The sequence below is a fragment of the Tenrec ecaudatus genome, chromosome 5, assembly GCF_050624435.1.
Source record: "Tenrec ecaudatus isolate mTenEca1 chromosome 5, mTenEca1.hap1, whole genome shotgun sequence".
In the NCBI taxonomy this organism is placed as follows: Eukaryota; Metazoa; Chordata; class Mammalia; order Afrosoricida; family Tenrecidae; genus Tenrec; species Tenrec ecaudatus.
In genome coordinates this window covers 31,895,250-31,912,649 of record NC_134534.1, presented here as the reverse complement: position 1 = coordinate 31,912,649, position 17,400 = coordinate 31,895,250, and the positions used below count along the sequence as shown (strand labels likewise).

General features: G+C 43.2%; 1 protein-coding gene across 5 annotated transcripts in view; it reads left to right on the top strand.

Moving 5' to 3' along the window:
• The window catches only part of OXR1 (oxidation resistance 1), a 459,178-nt gene that overhangs the window by 368,277 nt on the left and 73,501 nt on the right, over positions 1-17,400 (top strand). Inside the window, exon 1 of one of the 5 annotated variants that reach the window (XM_075549366.1) lies at positions 12,436-12,748. The exons of 3 other annotated variants lie outside the window; for them this stretch is intronic. In XM_075549366.1, the coding sequence (XP_075405481.1) occupies positions 12,550-12,748 (199 nt within the window). In that variant the 5' untranslated portion in view covers positions 12,436-12,549. Of the gene's footprint in view, positions 1-12,435; positions 12,749-17,400 lie in introns of those variants that run through there. One more of the 5 variants, XM_075549369.1, reaches the window with a different exon arrangement.

Below are 17,400 nucleotides of genomic sequence, written 5' to 3'. Positions count from 1 at the left end.
TATAGATCAATCCAGCACAATAGTTCTCAGCCATGGACATTTTTGTTCCTGTGGGTTCACCAGATAAAACTCTCAGTTAAATTTGAATTTCAGGTAAACAGTAAAAATTTTAAAATATAAGTGTGTTCCAAATGTTCACGTGAAATGTGAAGAGGCTTTAAAAGTTCATGGATAAATAGAGTTGGAAGAGAATGGAATTTTCCTCTGAACTTATTGAACATCCCTTATTTTTGTTCCACACAGTTACTTTGATTTATTGGAAATGCAAATTGAATTGGGAATCTTTGATTTTTATTTGCTAGACTGGGTTTAATTATATCTAATTTTTTGATTTTTGAAAAGGGAGTTGGGGTCTGATTCTGAAAATGATGGGCATTTTCCATTCATTCATTCATATAATTTGGGTTCCTATTCTGTGTCACATTATATTCTAAGTGGCCCTAAGGGCATGCCATCATAGGATACAGACAATTCTAGTTCTAATCTAATCTCAAAGACTAGAACGAAGGCTTATATCCGAGATGGTAGCATCCTCAGAAAGCAAGATGTTAATGAGAAAGATGTGACTAAATATTAAGGCAAAAGCAGAACGAGGAGAAACCAGAGTGACGTCACCAGATGTTCTTGAGCTTAGGTCAGAGGAGAGGCAGAAGAAGAAAGGACATATTACTAAGAACACATAAAACACACCATAAAAAGAGTATCCAAAGGTCCAAAACACAGACTTAGGAATTATAAAGACTAAAGAAAACAGCAAGCTGTGGTCATTTCTAGGGAAGCCCAAGAATCAGAGAAAGGGGGAAGGGTGAGGCCCTCATTTTGAGGACGATGTGCTCTGTCATAAAGAATATTAAAAAGCACAGCAAGATCCAGGTCTGTTTTACTCTACTTTTCTCAATGAACAAGGATGAGCAAAAAGAAAGACTAAAAACACACATTGGACTTTGTAGATTAAAGTGTATCAACAAACAAAATTTAAACCTCTGAAACTCTACAGCTGAGTTACCAGGCTATTTTAATGTATGAAAAGCAATGGTTATGATCTTAAAGGAGTCATACTGTGTTGGGGAAAATTATCTCTGCTATACAGCTTAGCACAAAACTGCATGGACAGGCTTAAGTACAATAGAAGTTGCTTTCTTGGTACAGTCTACCACCTCTGTTGCTGAGCTGTAGAAAATTCTCTTCTAAGGGTGGATTCAGGGAAGTCAGGTTCCTTCTACCTTATGTTGTCATTGTTGCTGGGTGCCATCCAGTTGGTACCAACTCAGGGTGACCCTATGCACCACAGAATGAAGCTCTGTCCAGTCCTGCGCCACCCTCGCAATTGTGATTTTGTGTGGACCCATTGTTGCCATGACTGTCGATCTTTCGGGTAGAACGTCTTGCCCTCTTGCTGACCCACCACTTTATCAAGCATGATGTCCTTTCCCAGGGACTGGCCTACTGGTGGGAGATACTGTATGATACCTACCCAAGGAGAAAGTCTTTTGTACTCTTTTAGGAGTGAAAGAAAGGCATGTTGTTGAGGCGTAATGCAGCTTGATCTAGGCAGCACTGCGTAAAGACACAAAGCACTTCCTCATTTATAAGGCAAGCAGGAGTGAGTCACCACCAAGGAGAGCCACAAGCCGCAGCACAAGAGAGGACCCTCTGGTTGGCAAAGATTACCTCTCACTGGAGATGGTTATCCAAAGAGGTATGACTCTACTAACGGACACTAACACGCAGGCCACATGTTGACAATGGCACATATTCATCAATGTCTTTCTGACACTCAGAAGAAGATGAAGTATAGACTCCAAGAGATTATTGTCTTTTCTTTGTGGTTGTGGTATACTTCAACTCTGTGTCAACATCATCTTTTAATATATTTGTGTTGTTCACTAAACTACGGTTTTCTGGCAGTTCTCTAGTTAGAGACTAGCTAGCTGTCCCCAAATCCCGTTCCTCTTCTTCTTGGACCCACAGCCACACAGCACATCCTAGCCTCTCCATCACTCGTGAGTGTCCAAGTGACTTAGTTCTAGTCAATGCAAGTGTTGCTTTTTGGGGTAGCAATAGGTCACCTTTGCTGTTGCTGTGTCAAAGCAGCCATAGATCATGGGTGAATGGATACACGTGGTTACTTTTCCCGAAGACTTAATGCTGAAAGCAGGTGTTAGTCCCAGTACCTGGGTTGGAGTTTGCTGATCCCTGTTCTAATAGAATAGTCTGAAATCTGAAAGCAGTAATTGTAAATTCAATCATTTAAAGCCAAAGAACAATGGCCCTAAATCTATACATAGGTATATCCCTTCCAATTAAAATAATAACAATAGTCGTCATCATCAAGTGCTTTTGAGTAAATTCCAAAGAACATTGGGCCCAACTTTGTGGATAAGTAAACAAACAGAACAGAACCAAACAACTCATTGCCATTGAGTCAATTCTGACTCATAGTGACCTGATAGACAGAGTCGATTATCCCTGGGCATTTCTGAAGTTGTAAATCTTCACTGGAGCAGAAAGCAAACTTTTTCTCCCTCAGATTGTATGGTGGGTTTAAACTGCTGACCTTGGGCTTTGCAGCCCACTATGTAACCCAGCAGACCAGCAGATTCCTCTACTGACAATAAAGCTGCAAGATAGGCATTATTGTAATTATTTTATAGGGAAGAGAGCCAGTCCCAAAGAAATTAAGTAGTTCAAGCTAGCTTCCATAACTGGAGAAACAGAACATTTGTGTGAATTGAGAGGAGGTCATTTAATTGCTTCAATAAAGTAAAAAAAAAATTAATGGCAGAAGATTCATGACCCTGTTCTTCTCCCAGAGAGGCTCACTTCAAACACCTTGTGCCTTAGCTGCCCACATGGTAAAATTATGTTGAAACAGACAGACACTATTATGCTTTGGGTTGGTAACCACAAAATATGCAGTTCAAAACCACGAGTTGCTCCAAGGAACAAAGAAAAAGTTTTCTTCTCAAATAAGCAGTTAGTCTCAGAAACCCACAAGGGTCGTTCTACCCTGACCAGTAGGGGTGCTGTGAGCAGAAACAAAGTGATGGCAGCGGTTGAGAAGACCCTGCTCAGGCCCATCAGTTAGTGTGGTTGTTAATATGCGAGCGACATGTGTAAGAGAGCTGAGAACATATTTTTGTATCTCTAAAAACAATTCGATTCCATTTTGCATCTACTACAGTTCTACATGAAACTAATATTAAAGCTGATGAGAAATGGTATTTGCATAAATGTGCTTAACAAATTCAATTTCTGAATATAGAACTGACTTTGAACTGGTTCTACCAGTTTGGCTTCCTGCTGAGAGTTTAAATTTCTCTCTCAGATACATTGAATCTGAATTTATAGTCTGATCATACCCTCAAATGATTCTTATAAATATCTAGATAATTTTTTAATTCAAAACGTAGAAACCAATTCAGTATGTCTGAGGTGGAAATGCCAGTTGTCAGCAGAGGGTTGAACTGGTTCATTCCCGAAGCCCTGAGAGATTGCCATTTCCTGAGAGCACCAGGCAGGTTGGAAACTAAGTTTCTAATTGTGTTGGGTGCCAGAGGGGTCTTTCTGATCTCAGTGCTTAGGCATTCAGCTCACTTTGCTGTTATTTATTTACTTTTGGTTGGAGAACATTGAAAAGGCCCTATTTCACAAATATTGTTTAAATGGTTAAAAAAAAGTTTAGTCCTGTAATCTCAGAATAACCAGAATATAGAATAAGCAGGAGAAAATTGGGGAGGGGGGATTATACTGGCAATACAAAAGGGTGATTATTAAGTGTATTAATTCGGCATATATAACAGCTAATAAAATTCAATCAAGTGTTTCTAAAATGATTTGCCATAAATAATTTGGGAGGCCACAGGCGATTTCCTCTGGCTTCCCGCTTGCCAGGAGGCAAGGGTCCAACGTGCTTTCAGCAGCCATCCGTCGTTACCCTGTCCTGACACCACTCACTCCTCCCGCAGCACCCTGCTTCTGTGTTGAGTCTGCTAATTCATTGAAATGACCACATAAAAGTCATAGACAATTTTCAGAACTAAGAGGATATATTAGGTGAATTAACATGTTAACAAGGCTGGATCAGCACACAGTAAAGATACAGTCACCGGTCAAAGGTAGCACTCTCCTCAGCCAGCTTCTCTCTGGCTCTCAGCCTTTGAGCCACGTGGTCCCTTAGCCTTTACCTCTGTGGGCCAGGAAGCCCACCTATCTTTCTGTCTCACAGCCCCAGAGTCTCAGCACTGCTGCTCCGAGTCTCCATGCTACACTCTCTGGTCCCTCTGCTCTCAGTCTCCACCACTTCATTGGTCCTGGGACTTCTCTCTGTGTCAGAGATGGCGCTTATATGCACTGGGATGGCTTTGATGGAGGTGTAGTTTTGCCTTTCAGAGGACCATAACAACAAGGAAACAAAAGACCTAACTTGATTAACACTTTTTACTAAGAGAGGATTTAATCTTGTCAATTAGAACATCAGAGAACTCCCTCTCAAATGGGATTACAGCCACAGACATAGAGTGCAGAATTATAATACATCATATGAGGAACTATTGCCGGAAGGGCCATGATCTCATCATTGTATCCATCAAGACCAGCTAAACTATGTTATGGGACCAAATTAATCCCCAAATGTCAGCGACTTCCATTATAGAGCATCTTTATTTCTTGATATGTTTCTTGCTCGTCCTGCATATCCAAGTCAAGTCGAGGTTGGGAGGAAGGGTTTTGATCTACTTGGTTTCTCAAGGATGCAGGCTGATGCAGGCTCCAACATCTTGCAGCTGCATCGTCTGGAGCATGTAATATTCTTGGCCACTAAGGCAGGGACAAGAAGCCTTAGTGATATCATGAGTTATATGCTTGACTAATAACCACAAGGTCAGTAGTTTGAACCTAGCAGCTGCTTCATGGAAGAAAAATGAGGCTATCCATTGCCCTAAAGATTTACAGCCCACACGGGCAGTTCTACTCTGTCCTTTAGGTGTCTGAGTCAGGATTGACTCAATGGCAGTGAGGAGGCATGGTCAGGGGTTCTTGCGTGTAAAGCACAGCCGTTCCTAAGCTATATGTTTTTTACATATGTGAATGTAAAACACAAACCACTCTTCTTCAACGTTTGCAATCATGGCACACATTTGCCCCAGCCTGTCTGTATTTTTAAAGATGTTATTATTATTATTATTATTTTGCTTCCAGTTTCAATTTCACTCTATTACCTAAGATTTATTTATCTGCATTAAAGGGTGTTTTCAGAAAGTATCAAGTATAATGTTATAACTATTGCTAATAAGTCTAGTGAGCCAGGAATTTGCAGGGAATGGTTATTAGTAGGAAAACCAGCTGATGCCATCTACACAGACTGATAAAGTAATAGAAATAAACTGGAATTCATAGAGTGTGGCATACAATGTGAGCGACAGAGCTAAGAGCTGGAGCAAGAGCAGGAACAACAAGATTGAGTAGATTGAACATTAACCAGAACTTTAGTTAGCCAATGCAAACTGATAAATCAGAGAACACGTCCTTTAAAAATATGGGGGCGGGGGCGATCATCTAACTGAAAGAAAATAGATATAAAAGCCAATGTTTTAGGCAATCTGGTTTAGCTATTTTTACATTTTTTCCTTTTGTAAAAGGAGAAGAATATTCTGATAAGAAGTCAGGGCATTTTGTTTAGCTTTCACATATTTTTTTTCATTTCATATTGTTAGCCATAATCTCGTTAGAAAATTCTGTACTTCAGATATGTTATCAGTATTGCTAGAAACAATCAGCATTGCATTATTGTCACTATTTCTACAATGGAGGAATGTTTCTTTTACAAAATGGTGACCAACCAGAACCAAACACTGCCATCGAGTCAAGTCCAACTCATAGTGACGCTAGGACAGAATAAAACTGCCCCCCCATGCATTTCCATGGCTATAGTCTTTACTTTAGTAGGAAGCCTAATTTTTCTCACTAGAGAAAAGCTGGTGGCTTAGAACTACTGACCTTGTGGTTAGTAGCTCAACTAATAACCCATCACAGTGTCACCATGGCTTATAAGAAATGCTGGGGGCAGAATTTCTTTTAGCCTTTAGAGGAGCTAGTGTTTACTTATATATATAAAATATACAAGTGCTTAAAATTCAAAGTACTTAATACTTAACTGGGTACTTTCCAATGAGTTTTTAGTTCCTTCATCCCCACCACACCCTTAATCAATCCAAATATAATTCAATTCTCTAGCAACATCTAAAACTTTGTGTATCAAATAAAATGAATTCAACCCAGAAAGCTATATAAAAAATGAATAGCTCTTATATGAATTGACCATAAAGAGACTCAGAGATAAATGAAGAAAAAATACTTGTGAAATGCTATGGCTACAATATGTTCCCATTTGTGATTTTAAAAATAAATGGATACACTTGCTCATGGTGACACATTTACACCTTTAATTTTGAATCCATACAAAAATGTCAAAAGCAGGCACATAAACTGTGGTAGAGGTTGGTTTTGAAGGATGTAAGAGAGTACTACTGTGTTTTATTTTTCCATGCCTATAGTACAAGAGAGCCCTGATGATATAGTGGTTAACTATCAGGCAGCTCCACATGGGAAGGACTGGATTTTCTATGCCTGTAAACAGTTAAAGTCTTGGAAATCCCACAGAGTTACTATGAGTCAGCATTGACTTGATGGCAATGAGTATTTAGTGGGGGGGGAGGGGGAGGGAGAAGGGGGAGTGTATAGTAAAACATATTTTAAAATCTAGCAAAGAAAAATAATTTCAGAAATCATTAATCGATGGAAAAGAACAGATAATTTTGGCTTTCTGGGGAGGAAGAAAAAGAGATGATCACTGTATTTGAAACTTAAGGCCAAAAAATAGCATGTATTGTCTCATTAACAAAAACTCCTGCCAGTTCTTTATAAGTATTTCTCTTGATGAGAAGTTCTAGGAATCTATCAAAAGTATTTTAACAGTATGCCCACACTCAATGCTAACATACTAGATAATGGCTTCAGCAATCGTTTCTTGGTCTACTGTTTCTTGCATCGAGCCGTAATAAATGCCATGAGTACTGCAGGGACAGTGAATTATGTAATGGGGCTCTTCTAGCCAACGCCTCTAACTCCCACCAAATGACCTTCTCCTGCATGGGTCTGGTAAGGAGGTGAGGGAAAGACACTGATACATTCCCCTGTGAGTAACTGGGAATAGGAATCAATGGAGTCCCATCCTACTGGGTATAAAATGAGCCCCTTGAGAAGCAGAAGGTAGGATCTCACTAGCAGCAAGAGCCATGCTGCATGGAGCATGCTCTCTGGATCCAGGATCCCTGAACAGTCAACCTCCTGGATCCAGAAACACAGCTGTGACATTATAGGAGCAGCAGCAGAACCTGGAGCCAGAGTATGAAACAGTGATGGTCTTCCCAGCCTAGGGAGCAAGTAAAGTGGAGTGCTTTTGTGCGAGGCTGGCTTGTAAAGTGCCTCTGGGCATTTACTTTGGGGAAGCTGGGTTTGCTGGCCCACAAAAGCCTTTGGGCATAAGTTTACTGCAGTGTAGTATCTCCGGGCTCTTAATTCAGGGAGCTGATCAATATAGGTTGCCTTCTGGTTGAGACATATAGGGGGTTGGGATGCCCTTTGGGCAACTATTGGAAGCCCTGGAAGAATTTTGTAACATGCCCTGATGAAGAAAGGTTTCCGGAGCATTTCTCATTTGCATTACAACCTGTTAACTTCCTTAATAAGCCCTTTAATCATGATTTTTGTCTGTGAATTTTGGGTAGTCATTGGAATTTAGAGATTAAGAATTTAGAGATTAAGCTAGAGAATACTAGTTAAGACAGCACAAGAACAACAGGAAAAGTGTAGCTCAATAAGGTATTTTGACAGGAAGTGCATGCTTACCAAGCACTGAAGGAGCTTTGCTGGTACAGTGGATTCAGCATTAGGCAACTAACTGAAAGGTAGGTGGTTCAAACTCACCAGCCTCTCCAAAGGAGAAAGATGAGCCGTTGTGCTTTGGTAAAGATTTATAATCTTTGAAACACTAGGAGCAGTTTTATTGGGCAGCTAGGCATCAGAATCAACTTAAGGCAATGGGTTTCTTTGGGATTTCATAATGTGTTCTAGGCCTTTGCTTAGCATGATGTGTACTAGTCTCCTGAATTCTGTATACTACAGGTAAGGAGCTTGTGGAACAGAGAATTAAGCCAGTTGGTTCGCAAATACAGTGAAGTGATATTTCTTAATATGACTCTTCTATCCGTGTCTTTGTAGCTCCTACCAGATGATTGGGTGGGGCTATGCAAACCCTCACACAGGAGATTGTTCCCTTTTAGTTGCCACTCGTTTGGCTTAATGAATTATCCATCTCAGAAAGAGAAATCCCAGGGCTATCAAGGAAAAATGGTCACCAGTGTAGCATGTTCCAGATCTCTGTCAGAAGTGGCAAAGCTGAGATGAGAGGCACCATAGGCTGTGTGACATGGAGAACATGGGACATAGCCAAGGAGCCAGGTCAAGAGTAGAGGCCAAGGCAAGGAGTCCATGAGCTAGAACACAGGAGTAATGTTGAGATTATGAAGAAGAGCAGCATGCTGCCTTCCTGGCCCAGGAGTTAGAGACCAAGGGATCACATGGCTGAGAGGCTGCAGGCTGGAGACCGATTTTACTGCCTGAAGAGAGGAGTTGCCGCGGACCAGTGGCTGCATCTTAACTGAACTGACTTGTAGTAACCTGTTAACTTCACTAATAAACCCTGGTAATTGTATTATCCACGATTGCTGTGTGGCCATTGCAATAGATTCTTGAACCCAACAGAGAAGCAGAAGAATGGTTGTTGTCAGAAGAAAGTAAAAGAAAGATGGAGGATGGAGGCATGTCTGACTTCTTCCTCTTGGCAATAGGCCTGGGGCACCTGAGGAGTTGGCTTCTCCTCCCTTGTACAGCCGAGGAGGTCAGATAGGAAACCTGGAATGGCTCTGGGCAGAGCTTTCTTAGTATACATTCTTCCCACTAGGCAACCATCGAGCAACTCACTCTGAGGTAGTACACTCGGTGGTGCAGGGGTGTCGCCTGGGAAGGTTCTCTCTGGTCACAGTGCATTTTTTCACAGAAGCATTTTCGCTTGAACCTCGTTTTTTGTGATGGCTGATTTAAGAGATCTGTGTATGGCTGTGAAATTTTGCTTCCTGCTAGGGAAAATGCTGTAGAAACTGGTGTGATGTTGAACACAGCTTACAAGGACAGCGCTATGGGAAAAACTCAAGTGTACAAGTGGTTTTCTTATTTCAAAAAAGGTGAAATGTCGATTAATGTCAAACCTTGTTATAGACATTCATGAACTTCCGGAATGGACAAACGTGTCGACTCGGAATGTATTTGGAGTCTGTTCCATCAGGTCAGACTTGTTCATAAGTTTTCTATTTAGAAGTTCTGAAAAGATAGCATAACAGTGTGTGACAGAAAAGGCCTGATTTGTGGGAGACAGGGGACCAATGCACCTACTCATGCAGGCATCTCAGTGTGCCGATTTTGGGCAAAAAACAAGATATCTCTCTTGCCCCATACACCTGACTCACATGACTTCGCTCCGTGAGACTTCCTTTTGTTTTAGCGAATGAAGTGGGACAGTGATTTGATGATGTAGAAGAGGTGAAGAAAAAATCTAGGGATGTACTGTCAGCCATCCAAAGAGATGAGTTTGAAAAATGTTCTACTACTCACCTGAAAGTTGGTGGTTCACATCTACCCAGCAGCACCACAGAGAGAACGGCCTGGTGATCTGCTTCCCTAAAGACAACAGTCAAGGAAATTCTGTGGGACTCAGTTCTATGCTGAAGCACAGCGGGGTTTCTGTGAATTGGTATTTAGTCTAGGGCAAAACATTTTGCTCCTTTCAAGGTAGGTGCCAAGCATGATTCAAAATATGGAAATGATCTGACACGTCGATATGAAAGGAAATGGGAAGAAAAATGAGAGTGTTCAGATTTGATGGCCTGTGGTTTTTTCTGGTTCACGGAGAAGGCAAAGCAAGGCATCTGAGTGATGAACTTGATAACTTGAAGAGAATGGTGAGTGTCCAGACACGAAATGTGGATAATAAAAGAGGGCTAGCTCTATGAGTAATGCGGGGCAACTATTTTAGAGGAATGTGGGTTTAGCTTAGTTGAAAGCAAAATGTGTAAAGCACTCAATCATCAAGTTTATATGTTATTTTCTAGCAGCAATCACCTTCCATGAAATAGAAACGGGAAAAACAATAGCCAAATACCTATCAATACCTGTATTTGAACTGGTGGATGACACATTCTTAATAAGTTTAGACATACAAGTGCAGATTCAATAAGGGGTGGAAACCACAGACATTATTTAGGACATCTCAGAATCCACCACACAACAAAAACAAAGGAAAAAACAACCCACCGCCCTTGAATCAATTCTGACTCATCGTGACCCTGCAGGACAGGGTAGAACTGCCCCTGTGGGTTTCTGAGCCGGCAAATCTTACAGGAGCAGTAAGCGTCATCTGTCTCCAGTGGAACAGCTGGTGGATTTTAATACCCAACCTTGGCCTTAACAACCTAATGCATAACTCAGTAGGTGAGCAGTACAAACTAAATAGCAAACAGTACCCTTTGGGAAAGGTCCAAAGTAAATACGGGGGAAAATGTGATTCAGTTCGTGAAGATTGGCTTAGGTAGTTGAAATTAGATTTTAAGAGTTTATCAAGTCTCTCAGAAAAGTTAGAAGTGGAGCTAATAGAGGGACTGCTTCCTTTTCAAATGGTGATCTCAGAAATAAAAATAGAACCGTTTACCTCTACCTAATAGGTCCTTAAGAGGGACAGAGAAAGACAGGAACAGTGCTTTCCTAAGCAGCAATCTGAAAGCATGAATGGCGGCTGGGTATGCAGATTCCTGGGTTCCGTTCCCACAAGTGCTGTGGATCTTAAGGTATAGCCCATACATGCACAGCCAAGTTTAAAGGTGACTGACACAGGAACAAAGTTTGCCCAACCTGTTGTTACTGTTCTCCTTAAGTGCTGTGAAGTTGATTTTTTGACCCCTAGAAGTCACATGGGATTCCTAGACTGTAACGGCACTGGGTATTCGGCCTTGGACTGCTAACTGCAAGGTCTAAGGAAAGTTAAAATTCACCAGCCCCTCTGTGGGAAGAAGGTGAGGCTCTCTTTTTCCTGCTCCTATAAAGATGTACACTCTGAGAAACCTTATATAGAGTCACTACGAGAGGGAACTGACTCAATAACAGTGGATGAGAATCTTTACAGGACAAGATTACAAAATCTTTCTCACACAGAGCCATGGTTGGGCTTGAACAGCCAGCCTTTCCGGTTAGCAGTCAAGCCCTTCACCGCTGGGCACCAGTGTTACAACCTAGTGAAAATTACAGCTGGAAATGCTGAAGGTGGGTAAAAGACCTCCTGATTTTTTTTAAAAAAAAGAGTGGGCTGATAGTTTGCTCGTTTGCCAAAAAACTAAGTACCATCACTTGGGACAATTTAGCTCTTTAGCTTTCTGAGCAGTTCACCCCTTTTCTTTTTAAGTTTATTGACTCCAAGAACGGGGAATGCGTTATGTATTGCGTGGTAGACTAAAAGAGTTATAAACAGAGAAGAAAGTATGAGACCAACCAGAACTCAGAGGGGCCAGAATGGGTAGTAATTATCTGCCCAAAGGCCCTGCAGTCTAAAAGTCTGTGTCTGGAGGAGGACAGAGTTCTTTGTCGCTAACAGGCCGGCCGGCAGCCTTGCATACAGGATGTCACGTCCCAAGTTCATGCCACAGCAAACTGAAAATATGGGTGAAAGCTTTATTTCACACAGAGGATTTCAGGTGCGGCGCGAGCTGGATTCGGTTTTAACTACGATTGCTGTCTTGGATAAGTTACCCTCTCCCCAAATAAATAATTTCAAGGGGCAAAAGTTTTCTGTGGCTTGTGCTCCCAACTCTAGCCGACTACACAAAGTACAGGACTTCCAGAGAGGTCTGCAAATACCTCCCAGCTTTCAGAAAGGTTCCAAAAGAGCTATTTTTATGTCCTGGGCCCAAGGAAGCGGCCTCCTGGGCTTCCCCAGCCTTCTGGACAGTCCGGTCGGTCCCGGACGGGGCGGGGCGGGGCGGGGCGGGCGGGGGCCGGTCTGTTCCATTTGACCCAAGCGGGTGGGGGGGCGGGCGGAGGGAACCGGGTCCCCCTTGCCGACAAGCCGCCCGTATTCCAAACGTGCGTCCGTTCCAGTCACCATGAAGCGTGTCTTCCGGCTCCTTTCCTCCGGACTGGGAGTTTGAAAGCCAAAGGGAAACTTTTCCCAAACTTTCGGCCGGCCGCGGCTCCCCCGGCGCGGGCTGGGCAGATGGTTGCCCCCGGGCCTGCCGTGGGCCGCCCCTCCCCTCCCCCTCCTGTGAGGTGCTCGAGCCCCCGCCCCCGGGTCCCGTCCGACGGCGGACAGGCGCGCACGCCGCTGCCGCCGCCGCCGAGGAAACCGTCCCCGGCCCGGCCCCGGCCCCGCGGCCGCCCCGCGGCGGCATGGAGTACCTGACCACGTTCACGGGGAAGAGCGGGCGCCTCCTGCGGGGCACGGCCAGCCGCCTGTGGGGGCTCGGGGGCGGCGGCGAAGCCCGGCAGGTGCGCTTCGAGGATTACCTGAGGGAGCCCGCCCAGGGGGACCCCGGGTGCGGATCTCCGCCCCACCGGCCCCCGGCGCCCACCAGCCCGGAGGGACCTGGTGAGCCCACCCTTCCCTGGCCTCCCGCGCGGCCGACGGGCTGAGGGGGGCGGCGGCCGCGGCGGGGTCCGAGTGCGAGCCTGGGAAGGCGGCCCACGGGGGCCGGGGGCCAGGCCCGGCGGGGGCGGGCGGGGCGGGGGCCGAAGGGCAGGGCCCGGCCAGCTTTGGGGACCGGCCGAGGCTTTCCGCCGCCTGCGTCGGAGCGCTTCCTGCTCCGGGCGCTCGTGCTCCACTCTGCCCTCGGCGGGGCCGGCCTCGCCGCACCCTCCCGCAGGGCGGCGGGTCCCGAACCGGTTCGCGATGCCCTGGGTTTTGCGTGCCCATGATTCGGAAACGCTCCGTGCCCCTCTTGGCTCCATCTCCTTGCGACTAACTAACCTTTAAGATCCACTTCACGTGAAACGTAAAAAAAAAAAAAAAGCCAAAGTTGTGTGTGGGAAAGGAACACGCCTGCTTGAGGTTTGCGTGTCGTGTGCCCTGCAAGGCTGGGGGATGTCGACTTCAGGTGGCAGCACCGGGAAACTTTTGCCCAGTTTCCTTTTGTAATGCAGATTGTGCGAGTCGTCTTTCAACATCTTGGCTTAGGACCACTTCTTGAGAAAGAAATCAGGAAGTTTTTGTTGTTTATTTTCCTCCGCAAGAGATTGGTTATCTTACGGGATTTCTGCAAGGGCGTGCTGAAGAGAGCCCTGGAAAAAAATAGGGTGCCGTTCCTTCCATAAACAGTGGCAGGTCTGCTGAACATTCCTGTTTTATCTGTGTTGCTGCTTTTAATGCGCGTGTTTGGACCTGGGGAATAAATCATGGGTGGGAAATGCAAGCCCAAGGACTGCAGAAGTTAGCCACAACTCTGTATGCTCCCACCCCCCTGCCTCACAGGAAAACATCCCTTGATCTGCGCATAATTAAACTTTGAAGAAATGTAGATGTTCAAAACCTAACCCTAGCATGGCTCCTGGAGCTGGATCAGGGCCATTCATTTTTTTTTAATCTAGTTCCATTAGACTAGAATTAATCCATAATTCTTGAACCATTTGAACAATTCTTTTTCACTTTACAGAGAATCGTGTACCATTAGATTCCACAATCACTGTTTGTGGAATCGGGACAGGTAGTTTCTACTTTATCTTAGGGGACACTAAATAGATACTGAATACTCTTAAAGGTAGGGCCAGGGATAAGGACTGAACCTTTTAAAAGTATTTGAACCAAAGATTTTATGTTTTAAAACTTCGTTTAGTTAGCCAACCTCTAGATCAGTGGTTCTCAACCTTTCTAATGCCATGGCCCTTTAATACAGTTCCTCATGTTGTGACCCCCCAACCATAAAATTATTTTCATTGCTATTTCATAACTGTAATGTTGCTACTGTTATAAATCGACCGACCGCTGTAAAAGGGTCATTCGACCCCCAAAAGTGTTGAGAACCACTGCTCTAGACAAACCAAAAATTCATCAGAAAGTTGGGTGAGAAAAAAAATCTTGTGGTCAGTATTGTATCATTACCAAAGATATATATTCAGTCTAGTCATTCAAAGGCATTGAACCCTCTGAGCTTCAGAGTAACAACTTCAGAATACTGCACCCATTTATCTTCTGTTGAAGAAGCTTTTGTACAGCTAGCATATCTATTAATATTCATGGTGGTGGTAGTTCCAATTGAGTGTATTTTAACTCGGAGAACACTTGTGTTACAGAGGGGAACTGCTGTTTTGCTTGGTTTTCTTGGCTGAAAGTCAGAATTGACTACTTGGCTGGGGCTTGCTTTTTTGTTATTGTTGTTTTCATCTTAACAAAAGCAGATCATCAGGCCTCTTCTGGGGTACCTACCATTGGCTGGGTTGCCACCTCAACCTTTAGTGTAGTGGTCAGCAGGGTCAGCAGAAACCATTTTCACCAGCCGTTGTTGTTAGTGCCATTTGCCCTTGAGTTGATTCTGACCCATAGCAACCCATTGCACAACAAAAACCCTCCAAAACACTGGGAGCTTTTAATGCCCCTGTTTTGTGTGCTCCAGTAGATTCCAGCAAACAGCAACCCAAAGGGACAGAGTAGAACTGCCCCATAGGGTTCCCCAGACTGTTGTTTTTTGAGGTGCAAATGGCCAAGTCTATTCTTTCCTAGAGCCACCCAGGGGTTCTGACTGTTGATCTTTTGGTTAGCAACTAAGCGCTTGACCACTGTGCCACCAGTGCTTTTTTTAATGCCCCAAGGTTCTGACTCAGATTAGAGGCTTTGTGATGTAGCCATGTAGCCTTAGTCAGGGAGGCAAATACACCCTAGCATCAACTTCCTTAAAGAATTGGACCAAATTACCAAATTTTCTTTGGTACTTTTTTGTTTGTTTGTGTATAAAATAAAGTTGGACCAGATTTCAACAATTCTCAATTCTAGAGCTTGTTTCTATTTGGAGCCAGAGACAGTGAAAATCATGGGGAATAAAGCTAGGAAATACCTTTTCAGGTAAAAGTTTTTTTCTATGAAGTTACTGAGTAGCATTCTGAAAGCACTTTAAGAAATTGATTACCCTCTGCCATTGCTAGAATAGCTGTAACTGGCCAGGTTGACTCTATGGGAGGCAATACATGGGGATTTAAAGAAAATGTAAATGGTTCTTCATCAACTTTCAGATACTCTTAGTTTCAAGAAGGACTTCCAACAAGTTCTTCCCAGTTTATTCATGGGCAAGGGAAAACACAGCAGATCCGAATTTGTAAAATGTGAATGAACTGGGAAGATAACCAGAACTGGAACATTTACAGGAAGACAGCCTACTAGAAACAACCTCTCCGTCAGAGGAAAGCCAGGGCAGCAGGCACATTGCATAGTGACCAAAACTCTTGAAAGGCAGATCAGGGCAATGGTGCCCAGCTCAAAGATGGTACCTCTGGGCCTATTCAAATGCGCTGACCTCCACAGTCCTCCGCATCAGACGCACCAGACGCCTGAAGTTGCTCATTGCTCTTCCAAGTCTCTGTTCCACAGCTTCTACTTGGAATTTTTCCTGTTCTGACTCTTTCATTAGACTTCACATTCTTCTCTAGTTGTGTTCTCTTGGCCATGACTAAATCAGTTTAAACTGTTTTGAAGCCGTGACTTGAGAAGAATTTTGTTCTTTACAGCTAACTCCCTACTAGATTGGTTTTGGGTGTAGGGTAGTTCTTTTTATTTGTACTCTTTAGAATGAGTATCTGTTAGTGTGTGTAAAGATTTCTTCTGCTCTTTCTGTTTGTGACTATCTTATTATCAGTGTTTTATAACAGCTCCTTAAGATTTTTGCTGTCTATCACCCTTTAATTCATTGACAATTCCTATGTATTGTAGCAGAATTTCTGTGCAGACACATCCACACTTGTAGATTGGCTGCATGCCAAGACCCCATTTGTTGTTTGTGATCTTGCCCTCCACCATGTCAGATTCCGTAATTCTGTTGAAATACTTTTACTGTCAACAAATTGAAGAATGACCAGACAAACTAAATAAAATCTAGTTTTACTATGTCTATTAGCAAGCCACTTGTCTGGGACTGTTAAACCATTGTCCTTGCTCTTCTCCAAGGTGGATGCCTTAGCATTTGCTAGTTTAAGTCTTTACTGGCTTTGATATTGTTATCTTCCTTAGGAAAAATCATAATTGAAATTTGGATGGAATTAGGATTTTTATCAAGTCATTGTTCTAATTGATAAAAATTAAAAAGGAAACATCTTACTTTACAATACAGTACTACTTTCTGCTTAATGGTTAAATTATGATGACTTAAAAATTACCTTAAATATAGCTCGTTGGTAAAGCAGATAAATAGCAATTCCATATTGATTAGACTTGGAAAATGTTTATTTTAGTAGATCATAAGTTAATAAATAAGGACAAATAAATGTAGATTGACTTAAAGAGTCTAAATGTATTTTAATATGAACATGAAATAATTTGTAATCATAAACTACCTCAACTGTTAACTCTTTTCTCTCAGTGGTAAGATCCTTGAAATACATTACATTTAAATTATTCTCTATAAATTTTTGCCAGTTAGAATAATATCTTTTGTTTTTTTAAAACAGTCCATTGATTTTGAAATTCCAATCCCGCTCACTTTAAAACTCTACTGTGTTAGTCTGGGTAGACTAGAGAAACAAATTCATAGGCACACATATGTATCAGAAAGGTTTATATACAAGAGCAGTTGAATATTGAGAAAACATCCCAGCCCAGTGCAGATCAAGTCCATAAGACTGATATTAGCCCATATGTCCGTTATCAATCTATAAAGTCCTCTTCAGACTCACAAAACATGCAATGATGTCAAATTCCAGAGGATCACAGGGTGGTGGGTTGGAAGTCTTCAGGATGCAGCACTGGCAGGGGTCTCTACGTGGCTTCTTTGGCTCCAGAGGTCTGGTTGCATCAGGGAAAGTTCATGTTGCTTCTCCAGCTGCCAGGGTGTAGCACCATGTGTCTTGTCTGTAAAGCGTCATCTCGGGGAGTGAGCCTTGAGTTTTGTCAGTAGAGAGTCTCCAAGGAAGTGAGCAGAGGGAGAGAAATATCTCCCGCCTCCAAGAAGGAAAATACAGGAGTTCCCAGAATTCTCAGGAGAAGGCCATGCCCACACAGAGGCCTTGTTGGCTGTGATCTGATTGCCAGACTAGACTCCACCC